This window comes from Saccopteryx bilineata, chromosome 1 (assembly GCF_036850765.1).
Source record: "Saccopteryx bilineata isolate mSacBil1 chromosome 1, mSacBil1_pri_phased_curated, whole genome shotgun sequence".
In the NCBI taxonomy this organism is placed as follows: domain Eukaryota; kingdom Metazoa; phylum Chordata; class Mammalia; order Chiroptera; family Emballonuridae; genus Saccopteryx; species Saccopteryx bilineata.
Window position 1 is genome coordinate 79,568,799 of NC_089490.1, and position 19,685 is coordinate 79,588,483.

Genomic DNA, 19,685 nt, shown 5'->3' on the forward strand with positions numbered 1-19,685 from the left:
CCAACCCAGTGCCTAGTTGTTATTAGTTGGCATTTTCTATGTTGATAATAGTTCGCCCTGGCATCTCTGATTTTGAAGGAGCAGCTGGGGGAAGGGGTACGGGACCGGAGGTGGGGCGAGGGAGGTGTTGGCGCCAGTGCCGGCGGTAAGGGTGCGGGAGCCGAGTCTTGAGAGAGGCTGCAGTGGCCCGGATCCGCTGCGCCGGGGAAAGGAAAGAACGTGGGCGGATATTTGGGTAGGTGCGTAGACCCCAGGATGTAAAAGCAGGAGCGGCTGTAAGTCGGACCCTGGACGCCACCCCCCTGCACTCGGCGCGGCCCATCCTCCCGGGGACCGCCCCGGGAGGGGAGAGGAGGGCCGGTTTCCGCTCCGCCGCGCCTCGGAGAAGCAGGAAGCCGCCTTGTCCCCGGGAACCCCTCACCAGCCCCGCCCCGCGCACCGCCCTCCTTGCGCTCCGCTCGCGCTTGGGCGCGGTGAGGGGCGCGGGCGGACATGTCTGGCCCGCGTGCCGGCTTCTACCGGCAGGAGCTGAACAAGACAGTGTGGGAGGTGCCGCAGCGGCTGCAGGGGCTGCGCCCGGTGGGCTCGGGCGCCTACGGCTCCGTCTGGTAGGGGCGGGGAGGGGTGGGGGGTTCCCGGGGCGGAACAACGCACGCCCCCTCCCCGCCCTGCGGGGTTCCGGCCGTGGGGTGGGGCCTCACCCTGAACCGCTCCTGGGCCCTGCGTAGATCATTGTAAAGAATGGGGGGTGGGGGGCGTGAAGGAAACTTTCCTACCATACGCTGCTCCGGGGGAGGGAGAGGGGTTGTCCTCCCGCCCCGTCCACTCGGCTTGTCCTCCAGCAGGCCCGAGTCCTGCGGCGTCATAGCCGGCGAAAGGGCTGGCCTCCTGGACCGCAAAATGTGAGCACACATCTGGGGTGCCACCGGCCAAGGGTCAGGCAGCCCCGGGGTCTGGCAGATGCCACCCCCCCTTTTGTTTAAAACCGAAAACCCTAGATAGGCAGAGGGCAAGACATCTCCCCTTAGGATAGCCTCAGGTTTCCCGTGGGTCCTGCCTCCTTTCCCTCTTTTGCAAGGGGTTTTGGACTTCAGATGGGGCTTAGGCCTAAGCAAAGACGTCTACTATTACCCCTCCAACCCTTAAGGGGTTCCACACCCCACTCCATTGTTGCATCAAACAAAAGAACTCAGACCACAGCCCTGCAGTTAGGCTCTGGGGCTCGGAGAATGGAGTTGGGGTGGGAAGAAGTAGTTCAGATTCTGCTGAGGCCTGTTACCCTGCCAGAGGGGCTGAGGGTCAGTTGGTTGCAGGAAGTCTTAGTGTCATTTGCAATGCTAACCATGCAGCTGACTGTGCATGTTGAGAGGTGCCCCCCTTTCCTACAACACCCAATAGGTTTCTTAACGGAGGCCAGTGCCAGGTGGCTGCTGTCCACTGCCGTGGTCAAGGGGGTGTGGATGCAGCTGCCTTTGGGAAATGGTTCCAGGCTCTGGCAGAAAGTTAAGAATGGGACTTCCCCAGCCTGTCCTGAGACCCAGTTCTGGCACCTGGAGCAGGGGGTTGAGGTCCTCTTGGCCTCCGATCTCACTCTGTCATTGGCCGTCAAGAACTTCAGACAGGCCCTTTCAGCCATTCTAGCCAGCCACAGGTCTCTATCTTTATTTCTAAGAGGCCAAGGGCAAGAAGAGGGTCACAGGCCATGTATTAGTGACTCCAGGGTGATCTGATAGAGCAGTGTTTTTCAACTGCTGGTCTGCCAGAAATATCCTGTGGGTTCATGAAAGAGTTAGCCACCCTGATGTATGAAGATTACAGATCCAATGATCTTAGTTGAATTTGCTTATGCTCAGGGTGATGTTTGCTTTAGTGGTCCTCAAAATAATTCTATTTTCACCAGTGTAAAAAGTTTGAAAACCAGTGTGATAGAGCTCTTGCTGAAATAGCATTTGGCCCAGATTACCTTCTGGAAGTTCCTAGTGAGTGTTGAGCTTCCCAAGGGCAGCCGAGGCCTCTCTCTCTCCACTGCACTTAGCTTGACTTAGCTTGATGTAGCCCAGTGCAGGCGATGGCCCCTCTCCTGGGCTCCACATTCCTCTGATGAAGCTGTCAGCTTAGGGCCAAATTCCCTGTCATTCAGCTGCACAGCCACAATTAGACAAAAGGATCTGCTTCCCCACCTGAGGGGCGGCTCCCCTACTTCCCACCCCAGGAATGACTTGGACTTTTCCCAGCAGGTGATAGGCTAGGGGGAGGGGTACAAATGCTCCAGGCACCTACCTGGTTTTCTTCACCACCACCTTGTTCCATGAGCACCCCTAGTCCTGCAGGAGCTACTCCCAGCACTGTGTGGACTCTGCTCACTCTTGGGGAAGGCAAGATCCCAGAGACAGGAGGTGAACAGGAGGGAGGGAAGTGAGGAGCATCAGCTAGAGGGAACAGCCTAGCAAAGGTGATGCTTTCAGAGGGCCCCATCCCAGTGCAGTGGGACCTGGGGGTGAGGGGATGACTGAACTATTTGTGTTTGAGGATGGTGGCAGTGACTACTCAGTCCCCTGTAAAGAGTTGATGGCTGTGAGGGTAGAGAGTCTGGACTTCTGTGGATTGGAGTTTGGCAAGGGGAGGTGTGTGGATGTAGACATCACCCTCTGCTGGACATTCTCTACTGCCTGGTTTCTGACTGTTAAAAATACTGCCAGTTTTTTCCTCCATGTTTGCAACATTCAGAGGCTTTGGAGCCGGCTCTGGAACTCTCCGGGAGCCTCCTGGACCCATGGCCCATGGGGTTGGGGGGACTGATTGCTGTGGGAACAGCCAGTGGCTGTTTCTCTCTGTGTTATTTCCACCTGGCTAGGAGAGACGCTCCCGGCCTGGGTTGGAAGTGATAGTCGTTGGGGTGAGGGGACAAAAGACCCAGGTCCTGTCCTGGGCCTCCCGGGTGGAGCAGACAGACCCTGTGTGTTGGGAAGCCCTGCTGAAGGGATAGGGTGGAGAGTGAGCTGCTTCTCCATCAGGAAGCAGAACCGGTTGAGGCACAGAGGATCTGCAGGTCTTGTTCTCATCCCTGGGGACCCTGTGTCAGCACCTGGATAGCGGCCCAGCCCGAGGTTCCCGCTGGAGCAAACGCCGGCTAGACCAGAGCGGTGGGCGAGCAAGGGTGGCGGAAAGGGCCCATCCCCGAGGAGGAAAGGCTGCGGGGAGGCGGTGTGCAGACCACTCTCGGTCCAGGACTGCCTGGGCGGCCGCACCGCGGTCCCTGCCACTGCCTCAACCACCGCCTTGCAGCTCGGCCTACGACGCGCGGCTTCGCCAGAAGGTGGCGGTGAAGAAGCTGTCGCGCCCCTTCCAGTCGCTGATCCACGCGCGGAGGACGTACCGGGAGCTGCGGCTGCTCAAGCACCTGAAGCACGAGAACGTGAGTTGGGACTCCCTGCGGGGGCGTGCAGGGCGGGCCAGGGTTGGACCGCTATCCTGACCCCCGCCTGCCAGGTCATCGGGCTGCTGGACGTCTTTACCCCGGCCACCTCCATCGAGGACTTCAGTGAAGTGTAAGTGGCTAGGGGCGCTTGGCCGGGAGGGAGCGGCAGCTCTCGGTCCTGATCGCTGCCTCCATCCAGGTACCTGGTGACCACCCTGATGGGCGCCGACCTGAACAACATAGTCAAATGCCAGGCGCTGAGCGACGAGCACGTTCAGTTCTTGGTGTACCAGCTGCTGCGCGGGCTGAAGGTGGGCGCTGGCAGGAGGACAGGCAGACAGGGGCGGGCCCACAGCGTTGGGGCAGAACCTGACCTCCATTTTCCATCTTCCCCCTTGCAGTACATCCACTCAGCCGGAATCATCCACCGGGTAGGTATGGGTGAGGGCTGGGCTCCTCAGGGCTGCCTGCGCTCCTGCTGTGCCTACCCTCACCCTAACCCTGCAGGACCTGAAGCCCAGCAACGTAGCGGTGAACGAGGACTGCGAGCTAAGGGTGACTGCTGGGTGTTAGGGGGATGGTGGGACACTGAAAAGGCATTATTGGGAACCCTGACCAGCTGGGTGCTTGCTGTAGATCCTGGACTTCGGGCTGGCACGGCAGGCAGATGAGGAGATGACCGGCTACGTGGCCACACGTTGGTATCGCGCCCCTGAGATTATGCTCAACTGGATGCACTACAACCAGACAGGTGATATCAGCCCCTGTGCGAGGGCTGTGCTGTGGGGCCAGGGTGGGCAGGCAGAGCTCATGCCAGGGCCTAGGGGTAGGCAAAGCCAAGGACATGGGAGGTTCCAATCACAGAGGATTCAAGGTCTGGGACCAGCATTCAGAAACAGACCTTCATAGGGGCAGAGCATGGTGGGTCTTGGGCTAACCTCTCCCCCTGCCCACAGTTGTATCTAGAGGAGGGGACCTGGGTATGACTGGGACAGTAAGCTGGCACAGTTCCAGGCAGCCCCCCAGTTCTCTGAGGAGGGACTTGGGGTGAGCAGACTGATGGAGACTCCTCCCTCAACAGTGGACATCTGGTCGGTGGGCTGCATCATGGCTGAGTTGCTCCAAGGAAAGGCCCTCTTCCCAGGAAATGACTGTATCCTTGGCCCAGGCTGGGGAGCGGTGTTGAGCCAGGGTCCCTTCCGATGAGGGTCGAGGAAGTGGGCTCGGCCCTTTCTGGCCAGTCTCGCTCCTCTACCCCACGCTGTGCCACCAGGGGGCTATAGGAAACCAGGTTCCAGGCAGTGCCCCAAGATCAGGGGTCTGGGGACATAAGAAAGGCTCATGCCTGGCCAGTGGGCATTTCCTGAGCCAGGCAGACATTGACCAGCTGAAGCTCATCATGGAGGTGGTGGGCACACCCAGCCCTGAGGTTCTGGCAAAGATAGCCTCGGAACATGTGAGTCCCCAACCACCAGCTTCCTATGCTGGCGAAGCCCCCTGGTTCTGTTGAGGAAGGGTGGGGTGGGATTGGACCAGGAACCACTTGGAGAGCATGGGCCACAGTGGAATAGAGCCCAAGTCAGGCACCTGACCCCTTCAGGGGGAAGCAGGTGAACAGGGAAGACAATTCCTGGCATGAGAGACAATGAGGATAAAAATCACAGCACCCACAACAGTGGTACTGTCCAAGGACCAAGGGACAGTACCAGGCCTAGGTTTGGACTGTGCATGCCCTTGCCCAGGCCTGTTGGACTGAATGAGTATGGGGGTTTCTTTTCGTAAGCCTCTGCCTGTCTTGGGGCATAGGAGGTAAGGGGTAAGCAGCCCCCTCAGACCCTTCCCATATGCTCTCAGGCCCAGACATACATCCAGTCCCTGCCCCCCATGCCCCAGAAGGACCTCAGGAGCATCTTTCATGGAGCCAACCCCCTGGGTGAGTATGGGCCCTGGGTCTGGGCAGGGTTCCATGTCTGGCCTGGATGCAGAGCTGACCTCCAGCACCCATCTGTCTCCTAACCACTCTGCAGCCGTGGACCTCCTGGGAAGGATGCTGGTGCTGGACAGTGACCAGAGGATCAGTGCAGCTGAGGCCCTGGCCCATGCCTACTTCAGCCAGTACCATGACCCTGATGATGAGCCTGAGGCGGAACCCTATGATGAAAGCGTTGAGGCAAAGGAACGCACTGTGGAGGAGTGGAAAGGTGGGCCTGGTAGGCCTGACCTGTGGTGGTGCTGTGGATAATGTGTCAACCTGGAATGCTGAGGTCACCGGTTCGAAACCCTGGGCTTGCCTAATCAAGGCACATATGGGAGTTGATGCTCCCTGCTCCACCCCTTCTCTCCTTCTCTCTCTCTCTCTCTCTCTCTCTCTCTCTCTCTCTCCTCTCTCTAAAATGAATAAACTTAAAAAAAAAGAAAGAAAGATGAGGCTGGGGGATGGGGGTGAGGTGGAGCCTAGGGGCATGAGGGCTGCTGCCTTGCCATGGAAGCTGGGTGCCATCCATTTCCTGCAGAAAGTGCCCCAGCTAATCCTCACGGTGGTCTGGGAGGGGAGCAACATGCCCCCCCCACTCCAGGGTGGCACAGGCAGAAATAGGACTGGTAGGTCCTGCAGAGCATGGGGACAGCAGAGGACAGGCTTTGGAAGGGTCATGGGCGAGGCTACCCTCATAAAGTGGTGGACCTGGGCTGGGTAGCTGGCACCAGACAAGTGGGTGGGGAGTGCCACTGGTGGCAGCATGAGCTCATCTCTCCCCTCACCCCCCAGAACTCACCTACCAGGAAGTCCTCAGCTTCAAGCCCCCAGAGCCATTGCATCCACCAGGCAGCCTGGACATTGAGTAGTGAGCCACGCTGGAATTCAAGGAGAGGCCTGAGCCTGTCTGCCCCAGCTCCTCAGCCTGCTGAATTCCCACGAGGGTCACCTCCCACCACTTGACCCTTGGCCTGGGACCCCCTGGTCTGCATGCTTCTCCTTGTGGGAGTCTACACACACATATGAATGCATGAACTTGTGCACGTGTGTAAAGCTGTGGGCATAGGGGTCTGGACAAAGTGTCCTGGACTTCCCTGGTCCTTCTACCACCTCCAAACAACCAGGGTCTCCCTTGGGACTTCACTGTGGAGGACCTGGATGCCTAAGGGTCCTCAGGGGAGTGTGTCTGTCTCCAGATTGCAGTCCGAGGTGGCTGTCTCTGTGGGGTGGTGCACTGGGGCCAGGGAGGGGGTCTCAGTGGTCTGAGATGCTCAGCCTGGAAGCGGAGGTTTACGCTGGGAAATGCTGAGACCCAAAGGCCTGAGAATCCTGTAGGGTCTTCTCTGGGGGGTGGCAAGGCAGGGACAGCCACTCAGTGTCAAATCAGATTACTCTGCCTAGAGCCATGTGTTCCCCTGTGTTCTGTGGCACATGTTTCCTGATGTGTATTCTTGGTATTTATGTGTCAAGATATGTGAAGACATGTGTGAATCTGTGGGCACCCAAGGGCCAGCGGCTGTGTGATCAGCAGGAGACTCAAGTTGTCGAGGCTATACTTGCCTCCCCTCCCCCCAGTGTCTGATGTCATGGGGGGTGTGCTGAGAGCCTGCTGTGCACCATGTGGGCAAGGGACAACCACATGGGCAAAAAGCCAGGTCATTCTCCTTGGGTTTCTGAAGTATGAGAGCACAGTGCCAGCTGGGGAGGATAGGGAACACAAAGTGGGCTGATACACATCAAGGTGGACTTGGATTTAGACCCTGGACCTTGGCTGGGAGCTGATGAAGAAGTCTCAGCCTGTTGTCTGGCCCTGCAGCCAAGAGCTGGGTGCTCTGGTCTATGGATCAGACCTGGTCCTCCCTCTTTCCAGAGTAAAACTGACCTAGGAATCTCTGGAACAGAACTATTGCTCCAATTGTGTTGGAGTTGCAGGTCTTCTTTGTCCAGTTGTGGTGTCAGGTGGTGACCTCCTACTTTGCTGGGCCCAGGGAGATCTAAATGTCAAGTGCCTGTACCAGGGTGTCTCAATAAAGGAGGTTTCCTCTTGATCAGCTTGTGTCCCAGGTGCTGCCTTGCTGTCCCCCTGCCTGGAGGGAGTGGCGGGATCTCTTGCATCACACCTCCAGCTGGCCTGTCGCACCAGACACCAGACTGCTGCACTGGCTAAATCCCTTGGGTCTCCAGTTGGACAATTAGCCATCTTTAGCACCCTTCCTGCTCCACCCAGGCCAGTGGGCTGGGGGGGGGGCAGGGGACGGGGTGTACTCCTACGAATAGATTCTGTGTCTAGTCTACGGCCATACCACCCTGAACGCGCCCGATCTCGTCAGATTCTGTGTCTGGTCCAGATCCAGACCTGCTCTCTTCACTCAGTGGTCAGGAAGGTTGCTGAGGGACAGTTGAGGGGTCTCTGAGAGCAAAAGCCTGCCCTTGCCAGGGCCAGGTGGGGTGGGGTAAATAGCTTTCCTTCTTGGTTAAGGAGAAAGAGGGCCACTTCAGCTCTCTGGACACACACTGAGCTACTGCAGCTCAGGTGGGGGGAGGGCCTGGTCTGCAATGGGGGTCAGGCAGGGTGTCTTCAAGACATTCTGCACCTTTTCCCGGGGCACTGGGGGTGGACACCATTTGGAAATTGAACCTCCAGGTCTGGGCACTGTAGCTACTGGACTTGAGGTCCAGGGGAACCCCTGGAGACCATGCTGTGCTGAGTCCTGTGTGTGTGTTGGCGGGGGGGGGGATGGCGACAGAACTCAGAAGTGTCCCACCTGAGGGGGTTCGTCTAAATGGGAATCCTGCTGGGCCCCTGGACCCACCGCAGGGAGTAAGGGGGACCAGCTAGAGGATTCCTGGAGAAGACAAACGGAGTCCCACAGGCAGCCCAGAACCTGAAGGGCATAGGGTACAGGTAGTTGTGGTTCAGGTGACCCCAGTCTGCCCTCACTGACTAGTCTCCAGCTCCTGAGTGCTCAGCATCACCAGCCGGCAAGCCAGGTGTAAAGCTGCTCTGGCTGGGCTTGAGCTGCTGAGCTGCTGATTCATGGTGGCAGGGCACAGAGGGTGGGGCAAGGGCCCTCGGGATCTTGTTACCCCACTCCCTCACAGACCCAGGTCACTGGTCTGGGGGAGGATGTGCAAGGGGGCCAGGGCCTCTGCCCTTCAAAAAAAAGTCTGATCTGGAATGAGATCTGAGTCATGAAAGAATGATGCCCACACTGAGAAGAGTAAGGGGGCACTGGGGGCTGGAGTAGGACCCTCTTTTACCCCTGCGGTCAGGCACACCTTCCTGGAGAGAGTGGAGAGGCTCAGGCAGGGCTATGGACAAACGGGAAAGTTTGACAGGGGGTGAACAGGTAGAGCAGGGGTCGGGAATCTATGGCTCGTGAACCAAATGTGGCTCTTTTGATGGCTGCACGTGGCTCGCAGACAAATCTTTAATAAAAAAAAAATAGCCTGACCTGTGGCGCAGTGGATAAAGGGTCAACCTGGAATGTTGAGGTCGCCGGTTCAAAACCCTGGGCTTGCCTGGTCAAGGCACACATATGGGAGTTGAAGCTTCCTGCTCCTCCCACCTTCTCTCTCTCTCTCTCTCTCTCCCCTCTAAAATGAATGAATAAATAAATAAATAATAAAAACATTAAAAATATAAAACATTCTCATGTATTACAATCCATTCATTTCCTAACACTCCTGTTCATGGTTGCGGGTGGCTGGAGCCAATCACAGCTGTCCTCCGGGACAACACCAAATTTTTATTGGATAATGTGTAATGTACACTGGTCGTTGTATGACTCTCACGGAGTTACATTTTAAAATATGTGGCGTTCATGGCTCTCTCAGCCAAAAAGATTCCTGACCCCTGCGGTAGAGGGACTTGCAAATGCTTAGAGGAGGCTTTCCAAGTGCCAAGTGAGGGGAGAAGAGGGAGCTGGGTGTGCACAGGGACCAAGGGGATCTACAGGACTACCTCTCTGGTTCCTCGGTTTGAGAGGGCTGGGGTCAGTGGCTGCAGGGAGGAGTACTGGGGATGTAGCCTAAGTTTGAGACACAGAACCTGCTCCTCCATTTGGAATGGGGGATGCAGGCAAGACAGGTGCTGGGGAACGGTTCATGGGGGGGGGGGGATGGGCTAATCAGTCCCAGGGGAAGAGGACATTCTGGGAGGGTTGAACACGGGGCACACTCAGCCCAAGGGCCTAGGGGTGGGGGACCTGGTGGGGTAGAAGTTGGTGAAGCTGGTGGACAGTGACCTGGGGCTAGGAATAGAAGTCCTGCAGCCCAGCGCCCTGGGCGCATAGTTAGCAAGGAGAAGACAGAAACCCCGTGGGGCCCCTGCTAAGACACCCCCGATCCAGGCTGGTAAGTTCAGCCTGAGTGCGAAGGCAGGCCAGGGTCTCAGGCGCCGTGTCTGGCTCCAGGCTGGGGCTTAGCTGCGGGTGGCGCTCCCTTCCCCCCGTGCCCCCCTTTCCCCCGCCTTGGGCCTTCCCGGGCTGCCGCCGCCTCGGGTTTCCGGAGGGGCCGGAGGGCGGGCGGGGGCGTCACGTGCGCGCGGCCCAGGGGCCGGTTGGTTCTCAGGCCGGGGAGGGGCCGCGTGCCACAAGGGCCGGGGTCGGATCGGCGGCTCCCGAGAGCCAGAGGGAAGAACCGGGAGCCGGGTACCAGTGCGGTGGCCCGGGGAGTCCCGCCGATCCATGAGCTCTCCGCCGCCCGCCCGCAGGGGCTTTTACCGCCAGGAGGTGACTAAGACCGCCTGGGAGGTGCGCGTCGTGTACCAGGATCTGCAGCCCGTGGGCTCGGGCGCCTATGGCGCGGTGTGGTAAGCGCAGGCCGGGCGGAGGGTGTCAGGGCGCGGTGGCCGGCCCGCTTGCTAAGTCGCGCGTCCCGCAGCTCCGCCGTGGACAGCCGCACAGGCTCCAAAGTGGCCATCAAGAAGCTGTACCGGCCCTTCCAGTCGGAGCTGTTCGCCAAGCGCGCTTACCGGGAGCTGCGCCTCCTGAAGCACATGCGCCACGAGAACGTGAGTGCGCTGGGCCGCCGTTCGCACACCGCGTTCACACACCGCGCCGTTGCCTCTGCTCACCTCTTGCTCCTGCCCCAGAAGACCGGTCTCTCCCATCGGTCACTTCAGCATACCCAGTGTGGTGGGAGGAGGTTGGGGGACAGTTAGGGCAGCATCTAGAGAAGGGTGGGGGGCACTAAATCGAGAGGGCAGAGCCAGGCTCTTTGACACTGCTTCTCAAGCCAGACACTGCTTCACAGGTCAGTCCCTGGCAAAGACTTAGTGCTCACCTCAGCTTCTCCCTGGACCACATCTGGCTCTGCAGCACAGGCCCTGGTCAGGGGATGGCAGCTTCTGGGGCAAAGGGATGGACCAGTTTTCACCCCAAATTCTGTGGAGCCTCTTCCCTGTTTCCAGACATCTCCCATAGATAGAGCCCAGGTGGCTTCTTCAGCCCTTTCTGCCCCCTTCTTGAACCCACTCTGCTCCTGTCCACCTTCTGAGCATGGCATGCCGAGCTAGGCATGGAATGGCAGTCGACATCCTGGCCCTGTCACCTCAGAGGTTTAGGTATCTGGGGATAGAAGGGTTTAGGGAGCTGGTGTGTGGAGGCACAATGGCCAGCACGCAGATGCTTCCTTCATGTGTCTGGCTGGGGTTCATGGAGAATGGTGGCTCAAGGGAGGCTAGGGAAAGGCCTCCCTTGTTTTCAGACATGTCCACAGGACACCACACATGGCTGCCATGGGCCTCTCTGGTGACCCTTACTGTGTGCTGGCCAAGGGAGCTACTACTGCTTCTTCCTGCAGATCCTCTGTGGCCAAGAACTCTGCCCCTCCCTCCAGAGCTACTCCTGCCTCATCCTCATCTAGGCCCAGTCTGAGGACTAGTGGTTTAGACACCCAGACCCTAGCTAAACTTGCTCCTGACTCATAGTTTTGCCCCTTCTGGGTCATAGGAGCCACTAGCCTGTCCCCTCTGGAAACTTATTCCATCTGTCCCAGTGAAATCCATTCATGGTGGACCACAATCCAGCTTGGGCCTACCTGCCAGTCACACCTGGTCACACCCTGGCCTTGTCCCTGTGAGGTCAGACTCTTCTACCCAAGGCTTCATCTGGCTCCTCCCTTACTGTTCCCCATTCCCACCCACCCATCCTCCCCTTCCCACCCCTGCCCTAGCAGACCCTCCTCCTCAGGTCTGCTCCCTCAGGACCTGTGCTGGGGTTTCTTCCACAGTGCTAGTGGATCCTACCATGCCCCTCAAGCTCCTGACCCACCAGCATCTGGGCGCTACTGCCTCCCAGGCACCCTGCACACAAGCTAGGAGACTTGGCCTAGACAAGCTAGGAGACTTGGCCTAGCGTGGACCCCCTTTCTCGGGAGGAAACTGGCTGTGAGAGGCCGAGGCTAGCAGCAGGTGAAGGAGTTGCCACATACCCAGCTCTGTCCCTCAGCCTCCACTGCGGGTATCTTCCATCTCCTACCCCCATCTCCAGCTGCCATCCATACCTCAGAGGCACGAAAGTCTCCAACCTGATAGCCCTTTAACCAACCAGGATTCTGTGGCTCTTCTTGCTCAAACATTCTCGCCATGCCCAGGCCTCACTTGCCTCCAGACCCCTCTCTGGATATCTTGCTCTGTTCCCTTCTCCCCCCCATCCCCCACCCATGACTCTGGTCCTGGTGGCTGCAGCGGTAATCTAGCTGTCCCTTCACCTTGTGTCCTTCTTGCTTCACTCTAGTCTGTCCCCACATTCAGTATCACGCCTGTTTTAAACCCTTGTCAGCTCTAGGATCAAAGCCAAACCTTCACCTGGCATGCAAGGGCCTGTTCAGGCTCCCTCTAACCTCTGCTTGGCTACTCCTGGCCCTGGGCCTCGGCCACCTGGCCTCCCTCCTTGTGTTCCTCAAATGCTCGAAGTGTTCTCCCTCTGCCTCCACCACCATTCGCACGGCCTCTGCCAGGTGTTGTTCCCACTTCATCCATGGCACATCCACCTGTCTCCCTGCTGCTCGAATGGTGCAGGCCTCCCTGGGTCCCTGGGGGCCCTTTCACTCTGAGCCCCGGGTCCCAGTTGTCACATTACCTGTCTGCTGTCCATCACCCCTGACCAGGACTCTTCGGGGCCAAATTTGACTGTTGGTTTGGTCATAGTGCTGCTTGCCTGGGCCTCTCCAACAGAGAACCAGCTCTGGGAAGTACCTGCCGGATGTTGGCTCTCCCCTGGGAGGCTGTCCACATCCTGGTCCGAGGTTTTCAATGGGACAGGAAGATGGGGAGGAAGGGTCAAGGAACTAGAGCTCCTTGGATGGCTGGGAGCTAATCCAGACTTGGGGCTTCCCCTCCCCCAGAGGACCCCAGCTGTCATCTTCCAAAAATAGCCTGTGTCTGTGGGCAGGTGTGCCAGGGCTGGGTGGTGCTGCCAGTGGGCAGTGCCACCCCTATGGACAGTGGGGAGAGAGGGAGACAGCTGCAGGGGGCTTTCCTGTCCAGAGCACAGTCCTAGTCTGGGGGGTGTGCCCATCCTAGCTGGTGATCTGTCCTCCTCCCCAGGTGATTGGGCTGCTGGATGTGTTCACTCCAGATGAGACCCTGGATGATTTCACAGACTTGTGAGTACTAGCCTGGGGTTGGCTGGGCAGGGTTAAGGAGTGTTGGGCACTGACTTTGGGTTCTGGGTTGGCATGGGGGCCTGCTGGAGGCAGGCCTCCCTATAGCCTAGAGAGGGGTCAGGATGCACATTGCCCACCCCATCTTCATACCACAGCCCACCTCCCTCCCACATGCCCCTGGGACCCATGGCATTGGCACAGCCAGGTGGTACCTGGCCCTTCTCTTCCCATCATGCTTGGCACCAGGCTGTCTCTAGTGCTGGAAGTGTGAGCCTTGGACCTGAGCATTTGTTAACTGGCAGGTCCCGGGCTCAGGGTCCTGGCTGTGAGTGTGTGGCCGTAACTGGAGCTGCTGACCTTTGCTGGAGGGCAGGGGAGGGGCAGCAGGGTGCCTGCTCTGTGGCTGCCTGGGCAGCAACCCCTGGGCTCATACTGCTGTCGGCTGGGAGCCAGGGGCCTGGCTTGGGAAGGGCTGGGAGGACCGGCTCCCTGCTGCCTGACCTTGCAGAGGTCAAGGACCCACGCTGGCCTCAATGTCTTGCCCGGGTGCTAAGTGTCTCTCCCCCGTCTCCATCCACCTGCTCAGCCTGCCCCTCAGACACCATTGTCCTGCTGTCTCATCCCTGCCCACCGGTACTTCCCTCCTGTCTGTGAGCACTGGTGTCTCCAGCCCCTTGCCTGATACAGTCCCAGCCCACCTGACATTCTGGGGTGGGGTAGGTGCAGACTGGGGGTCTTCCTGGGTTTGAGCCTGGTCCCGACCCCACAGTTACCTGGTCATGCCGTTCATGGGCACCGACCTGGGCAAGCTCATGAAACATGAGAAGCTGAGCGAGGACCGAATCCAGTTCCTTGTCTACCAGATGCTGAAAGGGCTGAAGGTGAGGACAGGCCGTGGGTGAAGGAGGGGAAGTCTCTTGGCTGGTCTGTAGCTATGAGGTCCTAGTGAGCTGACACGACTGACCCTCTCTTTGTCCCCGCAGTATATCCATGCTGCTGGCATCATTCATAGGGTGAGTCCTGGTGGTGGTGGGAGCCTCTCCTGGTTGTGTGGGCATCCAAGGCGCTCAACTCCTAGGGCCTCCGTTTCTTACCTGAAAGGGGCATGATGGGGTCCAGTGGGGAGATTACACAGTACCTTTACACAGTCCTGGGGCCAGGCACCTCCACCCTCCCCAGTCTGTCTGCTCCCAGGCTTAGCCGCTGCCCCAGCTCCTGCTCTTGCGCCCCTACTGGCAGGCAACACAGCCACCTTTCCTCTGCCCCCAGGACCTGAAGCCTGGCAACCTGGCAGTGAATGAGGACTGTGAGCTTAAGGTGTGTGTTGGGTGGGGGCTCCAGCTCTCTCCCCACCTGCCCATCTGCCTGCCACGCCCTCAGTTCTCAGACCTGGAGGAGGGTTGGCCCTGGCCCAGGCAGAGGGACTAGCTGTGAGGCAGTGGTCCAGCAGCTGATGGCCAGATGTGCCCTTGGGAGGCACTTGATGGGGGTGGCATCAGGCACCCTGCTTGAGGTGAGAGGTGGGAGGCATCCCTCAGCCTCTCATGCCTGAGCCAAGGCAGGGCCAAAAAGACCTCTTTAAAGGTACCTGCCGAGACCTAGGGGGTCAGCATTAGCAGGGAGTAGAGGGATAGGGAGAGGAGATGCCCTGGGGTGCCTGGTTCTAAGGGTGGGGGGAGGCATGCTCTGTTGTGCTGGGTGCACAGGCCACAGGGAGGAACCCATGGGAAGGCTTGAGGTTCTGTGGCCGTGACCTCAGGCGTTGAAGGTTTGGCAGGAGCCTCAGTGTACCCAGCTCTCTTGGGGTCCCTGGACCACAGGCTGACCCACTCACTCCCCGGGGACCCTTCTGCACCACCTTCCTGATTCTGACTGCAGATCCTGGACTTTGGCCTGGCCAGACAGGCAGACAGTGAGATGACTGGATATGTGGTGACTCGGTGGTACCGGGCACCTGAGGTCATCCTGAATTGGATGCACTACACACAGACAGGTGAGAAATTACTCAGAGATGGGGCCACCACCTGCTTCAGTCTCCCAAGCTGGACCCCCCCACCCATGGCTGCTCCTCTGGAGGCTGCTGAGCTGGGATGGAGCCAGGAGGGTGTGGCAGATGGCCCCTGTGTCCATGTTCCCCCTGTGCGTCCCTCCCCCCCGGCCCACAGAGCCCTGATGAGGGGGCTTCTGTCTCAGTGGACATCTGGTCTGCGGGCTGCATCATGGCGGAGATGATCACAGGGAAGACACTGTTCAAGGGCAGCGACCGTATCCTACACCTGCGGGGTCAGGCGGGCTAAGCAGGGTGCAGCCTATACCTGTGGGGTCAGTGGTGCTGGGTGGGTGGATAAGCCCTGCTCTCTGGCCCACACTGTGCTCCTGAGCTCAGCCGAGACCTGGACCAGCTGAAGGAGATCTTGAAGGTGACAGGGACACCTCCTGATGAGTTTGTGCAGAGGCTGCAGAGTGCTGATGTTAGTTGGGAGCTGGGCGGGGGCTGGAGGGCCCGGGGCGGGCCTGGGAGCTGGTTCCTCAACCTTTCTTTCAACACAGGCAAAGAACTACATGAAGGGCCTCCCTGAATTGGAGAAGAAAGATTTTGCCTCCATCCTGACCAATGCAAGCCCTCAGGGTAGGGCTATCCTTGGGGGAGTGTGGGGTCAGTGACCAGGTGCTGGATGTGGGGCCCTCATCCCTCCCCAGCTTGACCTGCCCTCTCCCCAGCTTTGAACCTCCTGGAGAAAATGCTGGTGCTGGATGCTGAGCAGCGGGTGACAGCGGCTGAGGCGCTGACCCACCCCTACTTTGAATCACTGCATGACACAGAGGATGAGCCCAAGGCCCAGAAGTATGATGAGTCCTTTGATGACGTAGACCGCACGCTGGATGAGTGGAAGCGTGAGTGGGGGGCTCTGGGCAGGGCCTGTGGCTGTACCCTGTGAACCCCATGCAGGTGGCTAGGGTTCAGAGTCCTCGGTCCGTCAGTTGAGGAATACAACAGGAGGTCAGAGGACAGTGGGGCGTCCTGGTCACGGTGACCTCTGGCTGGAGCTAAAGGACAAAAGAGAGGGTGTGAACTCCTGCAGCAGCTAGGCACACGGAGGAGTATGAAATGAATTCTAGAAATCACGGGGAGGCAGCTTCAAACGCAGGGCGGTTGTGAGCACTTCCCCACCCCCGCCAGTGCCCACCTCTTCCTGCCCAGGCCACAGAGTCTGGCCACCCTGAAGACCCTCCATACCCACTTGTCCCCAGGCCTCTGCTCACTCCTGTTGAACTTGCCCTTGACTCTCCCTGCCCCTTTCATGACTCCATTATTCACATGGACAACTGCGTACCCCTCGTTTCCTGCCAGCAGGATAAGGGCCACCCCAGCCAGCCCACAGTACCTAGCACCTCCTTGTCTATCCCCTACAGCCCCTTTGAGTAGTTCAGAGCCCCTATACTGCTCTGTACCTACAGGTTTTGTGCCAGCCATTCTCTTTTGTAATTTCTGAGGGTCAAACTGTATCTGCTCAGCCTCAAGCTGAGTTCAAGGATGCCTGCCCTGACCAGTCAGTCCCCAGTTCTCCCTCTGTTGTGGTCCTGACACCCTATGCTGGAACTGGTCTCGTTCATCTGCACTCCAGAATGGCAGGCCATGAGGGCTGGTCTTGATGTTTTTCGGTGGCTGCAGGACCAGCCTGGGGGTGCAAGGATGTCTGAGAGCAGCAGTTGGCACCCCTGGGGGCATGGAACCTGACTGCTACTGTGTCCTAGGCTCCATCTGGCTCTATCTCAGACCCAGGGCCTTAATCCTGCACAAGGGGGTAGGGCGGGGCTGTATGGGTTGTGGTTCCCAAACCATGTTCCTTAGGACCACTGGGTTCCTTGGTGCCTCCAGCAGGCACTCCACCCGTATCTGTGCTGTATTTTGTACTTTACAGTTTGGTTTGATCAAAGTTTTTGTTGCTAAGAAAAGATCTCCTGAAAACCACAGGCCACAGGATTCTCTCTGTGGTCCTTGCCCACACAACCCTTGCTAAGAGCTTTGCTTTGGCTACAGACCATGGTGGTCACATGGCCTGTTTGTGGCTGGGGTCCAGGTCAGGATGCAAACTCATCACTTCCTGTTTCCCTGGGAAAAGTCAGCTCTGCAGCAGTGGCCTCTTCACACAAACCTTCCCTGTGTAGACAGCCCCTGCCTTAGGATTAAAGGGAATGCATTCATGCCACATGCAGGGCAAACCACACAGACTACCTGCTCTAAAAGCACAGTGTGTCCTGAGCTGGGCTTATGGAGTACCCATGTTCCCCTAACTGGTACTCCATGAGCCAAGTGAGTGTGAAAGGCTGGGTTAGGCTGAGTAGAACCTGCCCATTAGCAGACTGATCAGAAGGGAGTAGAGCAGGCCCCACAAGTCAGGGAACATGACCACCTGACAAGGAAGGTGGACACTGCAGGTAGTTGATGAGAATTCCTCTCATTTAAGTCTAAGTGGCTATTCTGGATCTGAAGACTGTGATGTGTCTTGGTCAGACCCTGAGCAGCTACTTGAGAGACCACATTGGTTTACATTTCTAGGACGTCCTCTGTTCACAAAGTCTGTGGGGCCAAGGCCTGCTTAGCCACTATAGGGGCAGTAATATTGAGTTCCAGGAGCCTTATCAGGGTGGCTTGTCACTGTGGAGAAACTCTGGTGGGCTGAGAGTGGCTGTGGTCTGGGACGAAGTCACATGTATGGTACAAAGGAGCCTACCTGACACCAACACCCCAGCAGTTACCTCTGACACTGATGTTTTGGGTCAGTGGTCTGGGCCTGGGAACTCTCCCCACCCCCCAGCCTAGGTGGACTCTCATAGGTTTTGTTGCTGGTCAGGGTGAGCACCAGGCGGTTAGGCATCTGAAGGGGTGTGAATTGTAGGGGTTGATTCTTTTTTATTTTACTTTATTTTTTAGAGACAAAGAGAGTCAGAGAGAGGGATAGATAGGGACAGACAGGAACAGAGAGAGATGAGAAGCATCAATCATCAGTTTTTCATTGTGACACCTTAGTTGTTCATTGATTGCCTTCTCATATGTGCCTTGACCGCGGGCCTTCAGCAGACCGAGTAATCCCTTGCTCGAGCCAGCAACCTTGGGTCCAAGCTGGTGAGTTTTGCTCAAACCAGATGAGCCCGCACTCAAACTGGCAACCTCTGGGTCTCGAACCTGGATCTTCCGCATTCCAGTCCGATGCTCTATCCACTGCGCCACCGCCTGGTCAGGCGGGGGGTTGATTCTTTTCAAAAAAATTTTCTTTTATTTTTTTTTGTGGGGGTTGGTTCTGATGGGTGATTGGGCCCCTTCTCCCATGACTCTCCATCTCTCTCTCTTCTCCCACCCCAGGGGACACATATAAAGAGGTGCTCAGCTTCAAGCCTCCCCGGCAGCTGGGGGCCAAGGCCTCCAAGGAGACAGCCCTGTGAAGACTCCTGGGCCCTGAGTGGGTGGTGGGGATGCCTTGGGGACCCTGACTGGGGCTTCCATCTGGAAGAGGGGGGACCTGTGACCTTGGCTGGGCCTTGCATCCCAGGAGACTCCTCATTCCATGGACCATCCTCCCCTAAGCCTGTGGCTCACTCTCAGACCCCCACCTCAGCCTAACCTTTAAGGAGCATTTAGACTTTCTGGACAGGACACCCACCTGACCTAGGTCTGGCCTCTGAGCCTCTGAGCAGTAGTCCCTGAGCAGGGAGCAGCAAGAAGCCTCAGAGCCTTTGGAGTGGGGTGGGGCTTGGGATCAAGGCCTGGCTTCAGACTCTGCTTGCTCTGAACCATGCTGAGGCCCAGCTCATGTGGCTGAGAAGGAAGGACAGGGAGGGCGCAGGCGCTGACTCAGGGATGTCTCTTCTGGGGGGTGTTAGTGTGGACTCTTTTGCACCCCCAGCCTGGAATGTAAATTGTCCATATGGTGTGCCCACGTGGCTGGGAGGAAATAAACCCTTTTGTAGCACTCCCACCTGGGCTTCTCTTCCTGATTCTTTGGCTGGACATCCACCTTTAGGTCTCTGAGCTGCAGCCTTACACAGGAAGGAGACCAGCCTGGAAACCTCAGTTCCTCTTTCCCATCACAAAGCTAGTGCCTACCTCCCCTTCTGTGCCAGTGAGCCCTGAGCCTGGAGCCTCTATATTATGGCTTGTCATCCCTTTTGGGATGACCTTCCTCTCAAGGGTTGGACTCTGGAGCCCAACCTTGGGGCAGGGCCTGATGAGGGTGTGGTGTGTTAGGTTCCAATCTGGGGCTCAGTCCCAGCTGTCTGAGTTCCCTGCCCTCCCCAAGACCAGGTTCCTAGGAGTTGAAGCAACACAGGCCTCCTCCCTAGTGTTCCAGGGTAGGGTGGGTTCTGTTTACTCAGAACCTCCTGCCCCTCCCACGACCACATCCCAGCGTCATTCATGAGCCCGCAAGGCCCTCTGCCGGCTATTCGGCGTCTTTGAAAGTGAGCTGCCGGATCAAGAGCCACTATTGGGCCCCAGAGCCCGCCCTAGCTCCTCCCACCTGTCCTCTGAGTAGGTGCTCCGAAAGTGGGGCCAGGCCGTTCTCTCCGTCTGGAGCTGGTCTAAGTACACGCAGTCCAACCAAAAGCAGCTGCCGAGGGGGAACCAGCCTTCCATGCTCAGAAGTCTCGTGCCTTTGGGGCCCATCTACGTCGCCACCCCTC

At 58.1% G+C, this 19,685-nt stretch overlaps 2 protein-coding genes across 6 annotated transcripts; both read left to right on the forward strand.

The window, feature by feature from the left end:
• The first annotated feature begins 398 nt into the window (after positions 1-398).
• MAPK11 (mitogen-activated protein kinase 11) lies at positions 399-7,444 on the forward strand. Of its 3 annotated transcripts, none has more exons than XM_066254795.1 (12): positions 399-608; positions 3,286-3,415; positions 3,490-3,548; positions 3,618-3,729; positions 3,820-3,849; positions 3,935-3,973; positions 4,055-4,169; positions 4,500-4,571; positions 4,795-4,874; positions 5,273-5,351; positions 5,446-5,619; positions 6,186-7,444. In XM_066254795.1, the coding sequence occupies exons 1-12, from the start codon at positions 493-495 to the stop codon at positions 6,260-6,262; spliced, it is 1,083 nt and encodes a 360-aa protein (XP_066110892.1). In that variant the 5' UTR covers positions 399-492; the 3' UTR covers positions 6,263-7,444. The 3 variants fall into 3 exon arrangements, with proteins under 3 accessions (XP_066110892.1, XP_066110885.1, XP_066110896.1); XM_066254788.1 differs by having other exon boundaries at positions 400-608; positions 3,926-3,973; XM_066254799.1 differs by lacking the exon at positions 3,935-3,973 and having other exon boundaries at positions 400-608.
• A 2,509-nt stretch (positions 7,445-9,953) lies between these two features.
• On the forward strand, positions 9,954-18,975 carry MAPK12 (mitogen-activated protein kinase 12). 3 transcript variants are annotated; one of them, XM_066254832.1, is made up of 12 exons: positions 9,955-10,206; positions 10,278-10,407; positions 12,946-13,004; positions 13,774-13,885; positions 13,988-14,017; positions 14,274-14,321; positions 14,883-14,997; positions 15,198-15,269; positions 15,396-15,475; positions 15,555-15,633; positions 15,726-15,899; positions 18,370-18,975. In XM_066254832.1, the coding sequence occupies exons 1-12, from the start codon at positions 10,082-10,084 to the stop codon at positions 18,447-18,449; spliced, it is 1,104 nt and encodes a 367-aa protein (XP_066110929.1). In that variant the 5' UTR covers positions 9,955-10,081; the 3' UTR covers positions 18,450-18,975. The 3 variants fall into 3 exon arrangements, with proteins under 3 accessions (XP_066110936.1, XP_066110929.1, XP_066110931.1); XM_066254839.1 differs by lacking the exon at positions 18,370-18,975 and having other exon boundaries at positions 9,954-10,206; positions 15,705-15,791; XM_066254834.1 differs by lacking the exon at positions 14,274-14,321.
• Positions 18,976-19,685: the final 710 nt, after the last annotated feature.

What these genes read in the sequence shown, in the direction of transcription:
- MAPK11 (XM_066254788.1), top strand. Translation starts at nt 493, where the DNA reads ATGTCTGGCCCGCGTGCCGGCTTCTACCGGCAGGAGCTGAACAAGACA. An exon ending in ATCGAGGACTTCAGTGAAGT is followed by an intron (nt 3,549 to 3,617) that starts GTAAGTGGCTAG and finishes GCCTCCATCCAG; the next exon opens with GTACCTGGTGACCACCCTGA. An exon ending in GATGCACTACAACCAGACAG is followed by an intron (nt 4,170 to 4,499) that starts GTGATATCAGCC and finishes CTCCCTCAACAG; the next exon opens with TGGACATCTGGTCGGTGGGC.
- MAPK12 (XM_066254832.1), top strand. Translation starts at nt 10,082, where the DNA reads ATGAGCTCTCCGCCGCCCGCCCGCAGGGGCTTTTACCGCCAGGAGGTG. An exon ending in CTGGATGATTTCACAGACTT is followed by an intron (nt 13,005 to 13,773) that starts GTGAGTACTAGC and finishes CCGACCCCACAG; the next exon opens with TTACCTGGTCATGCCGTTCA. An exon ending in AGAGGCTGCAGAGTGCTGAT is followed by an intron (nt 15,476 to 15,554) that starts GTTAGTTGGGAG and finishes CTTTCAACACAG; the next exon opens with GCAAAGAACTACATGAAGGG.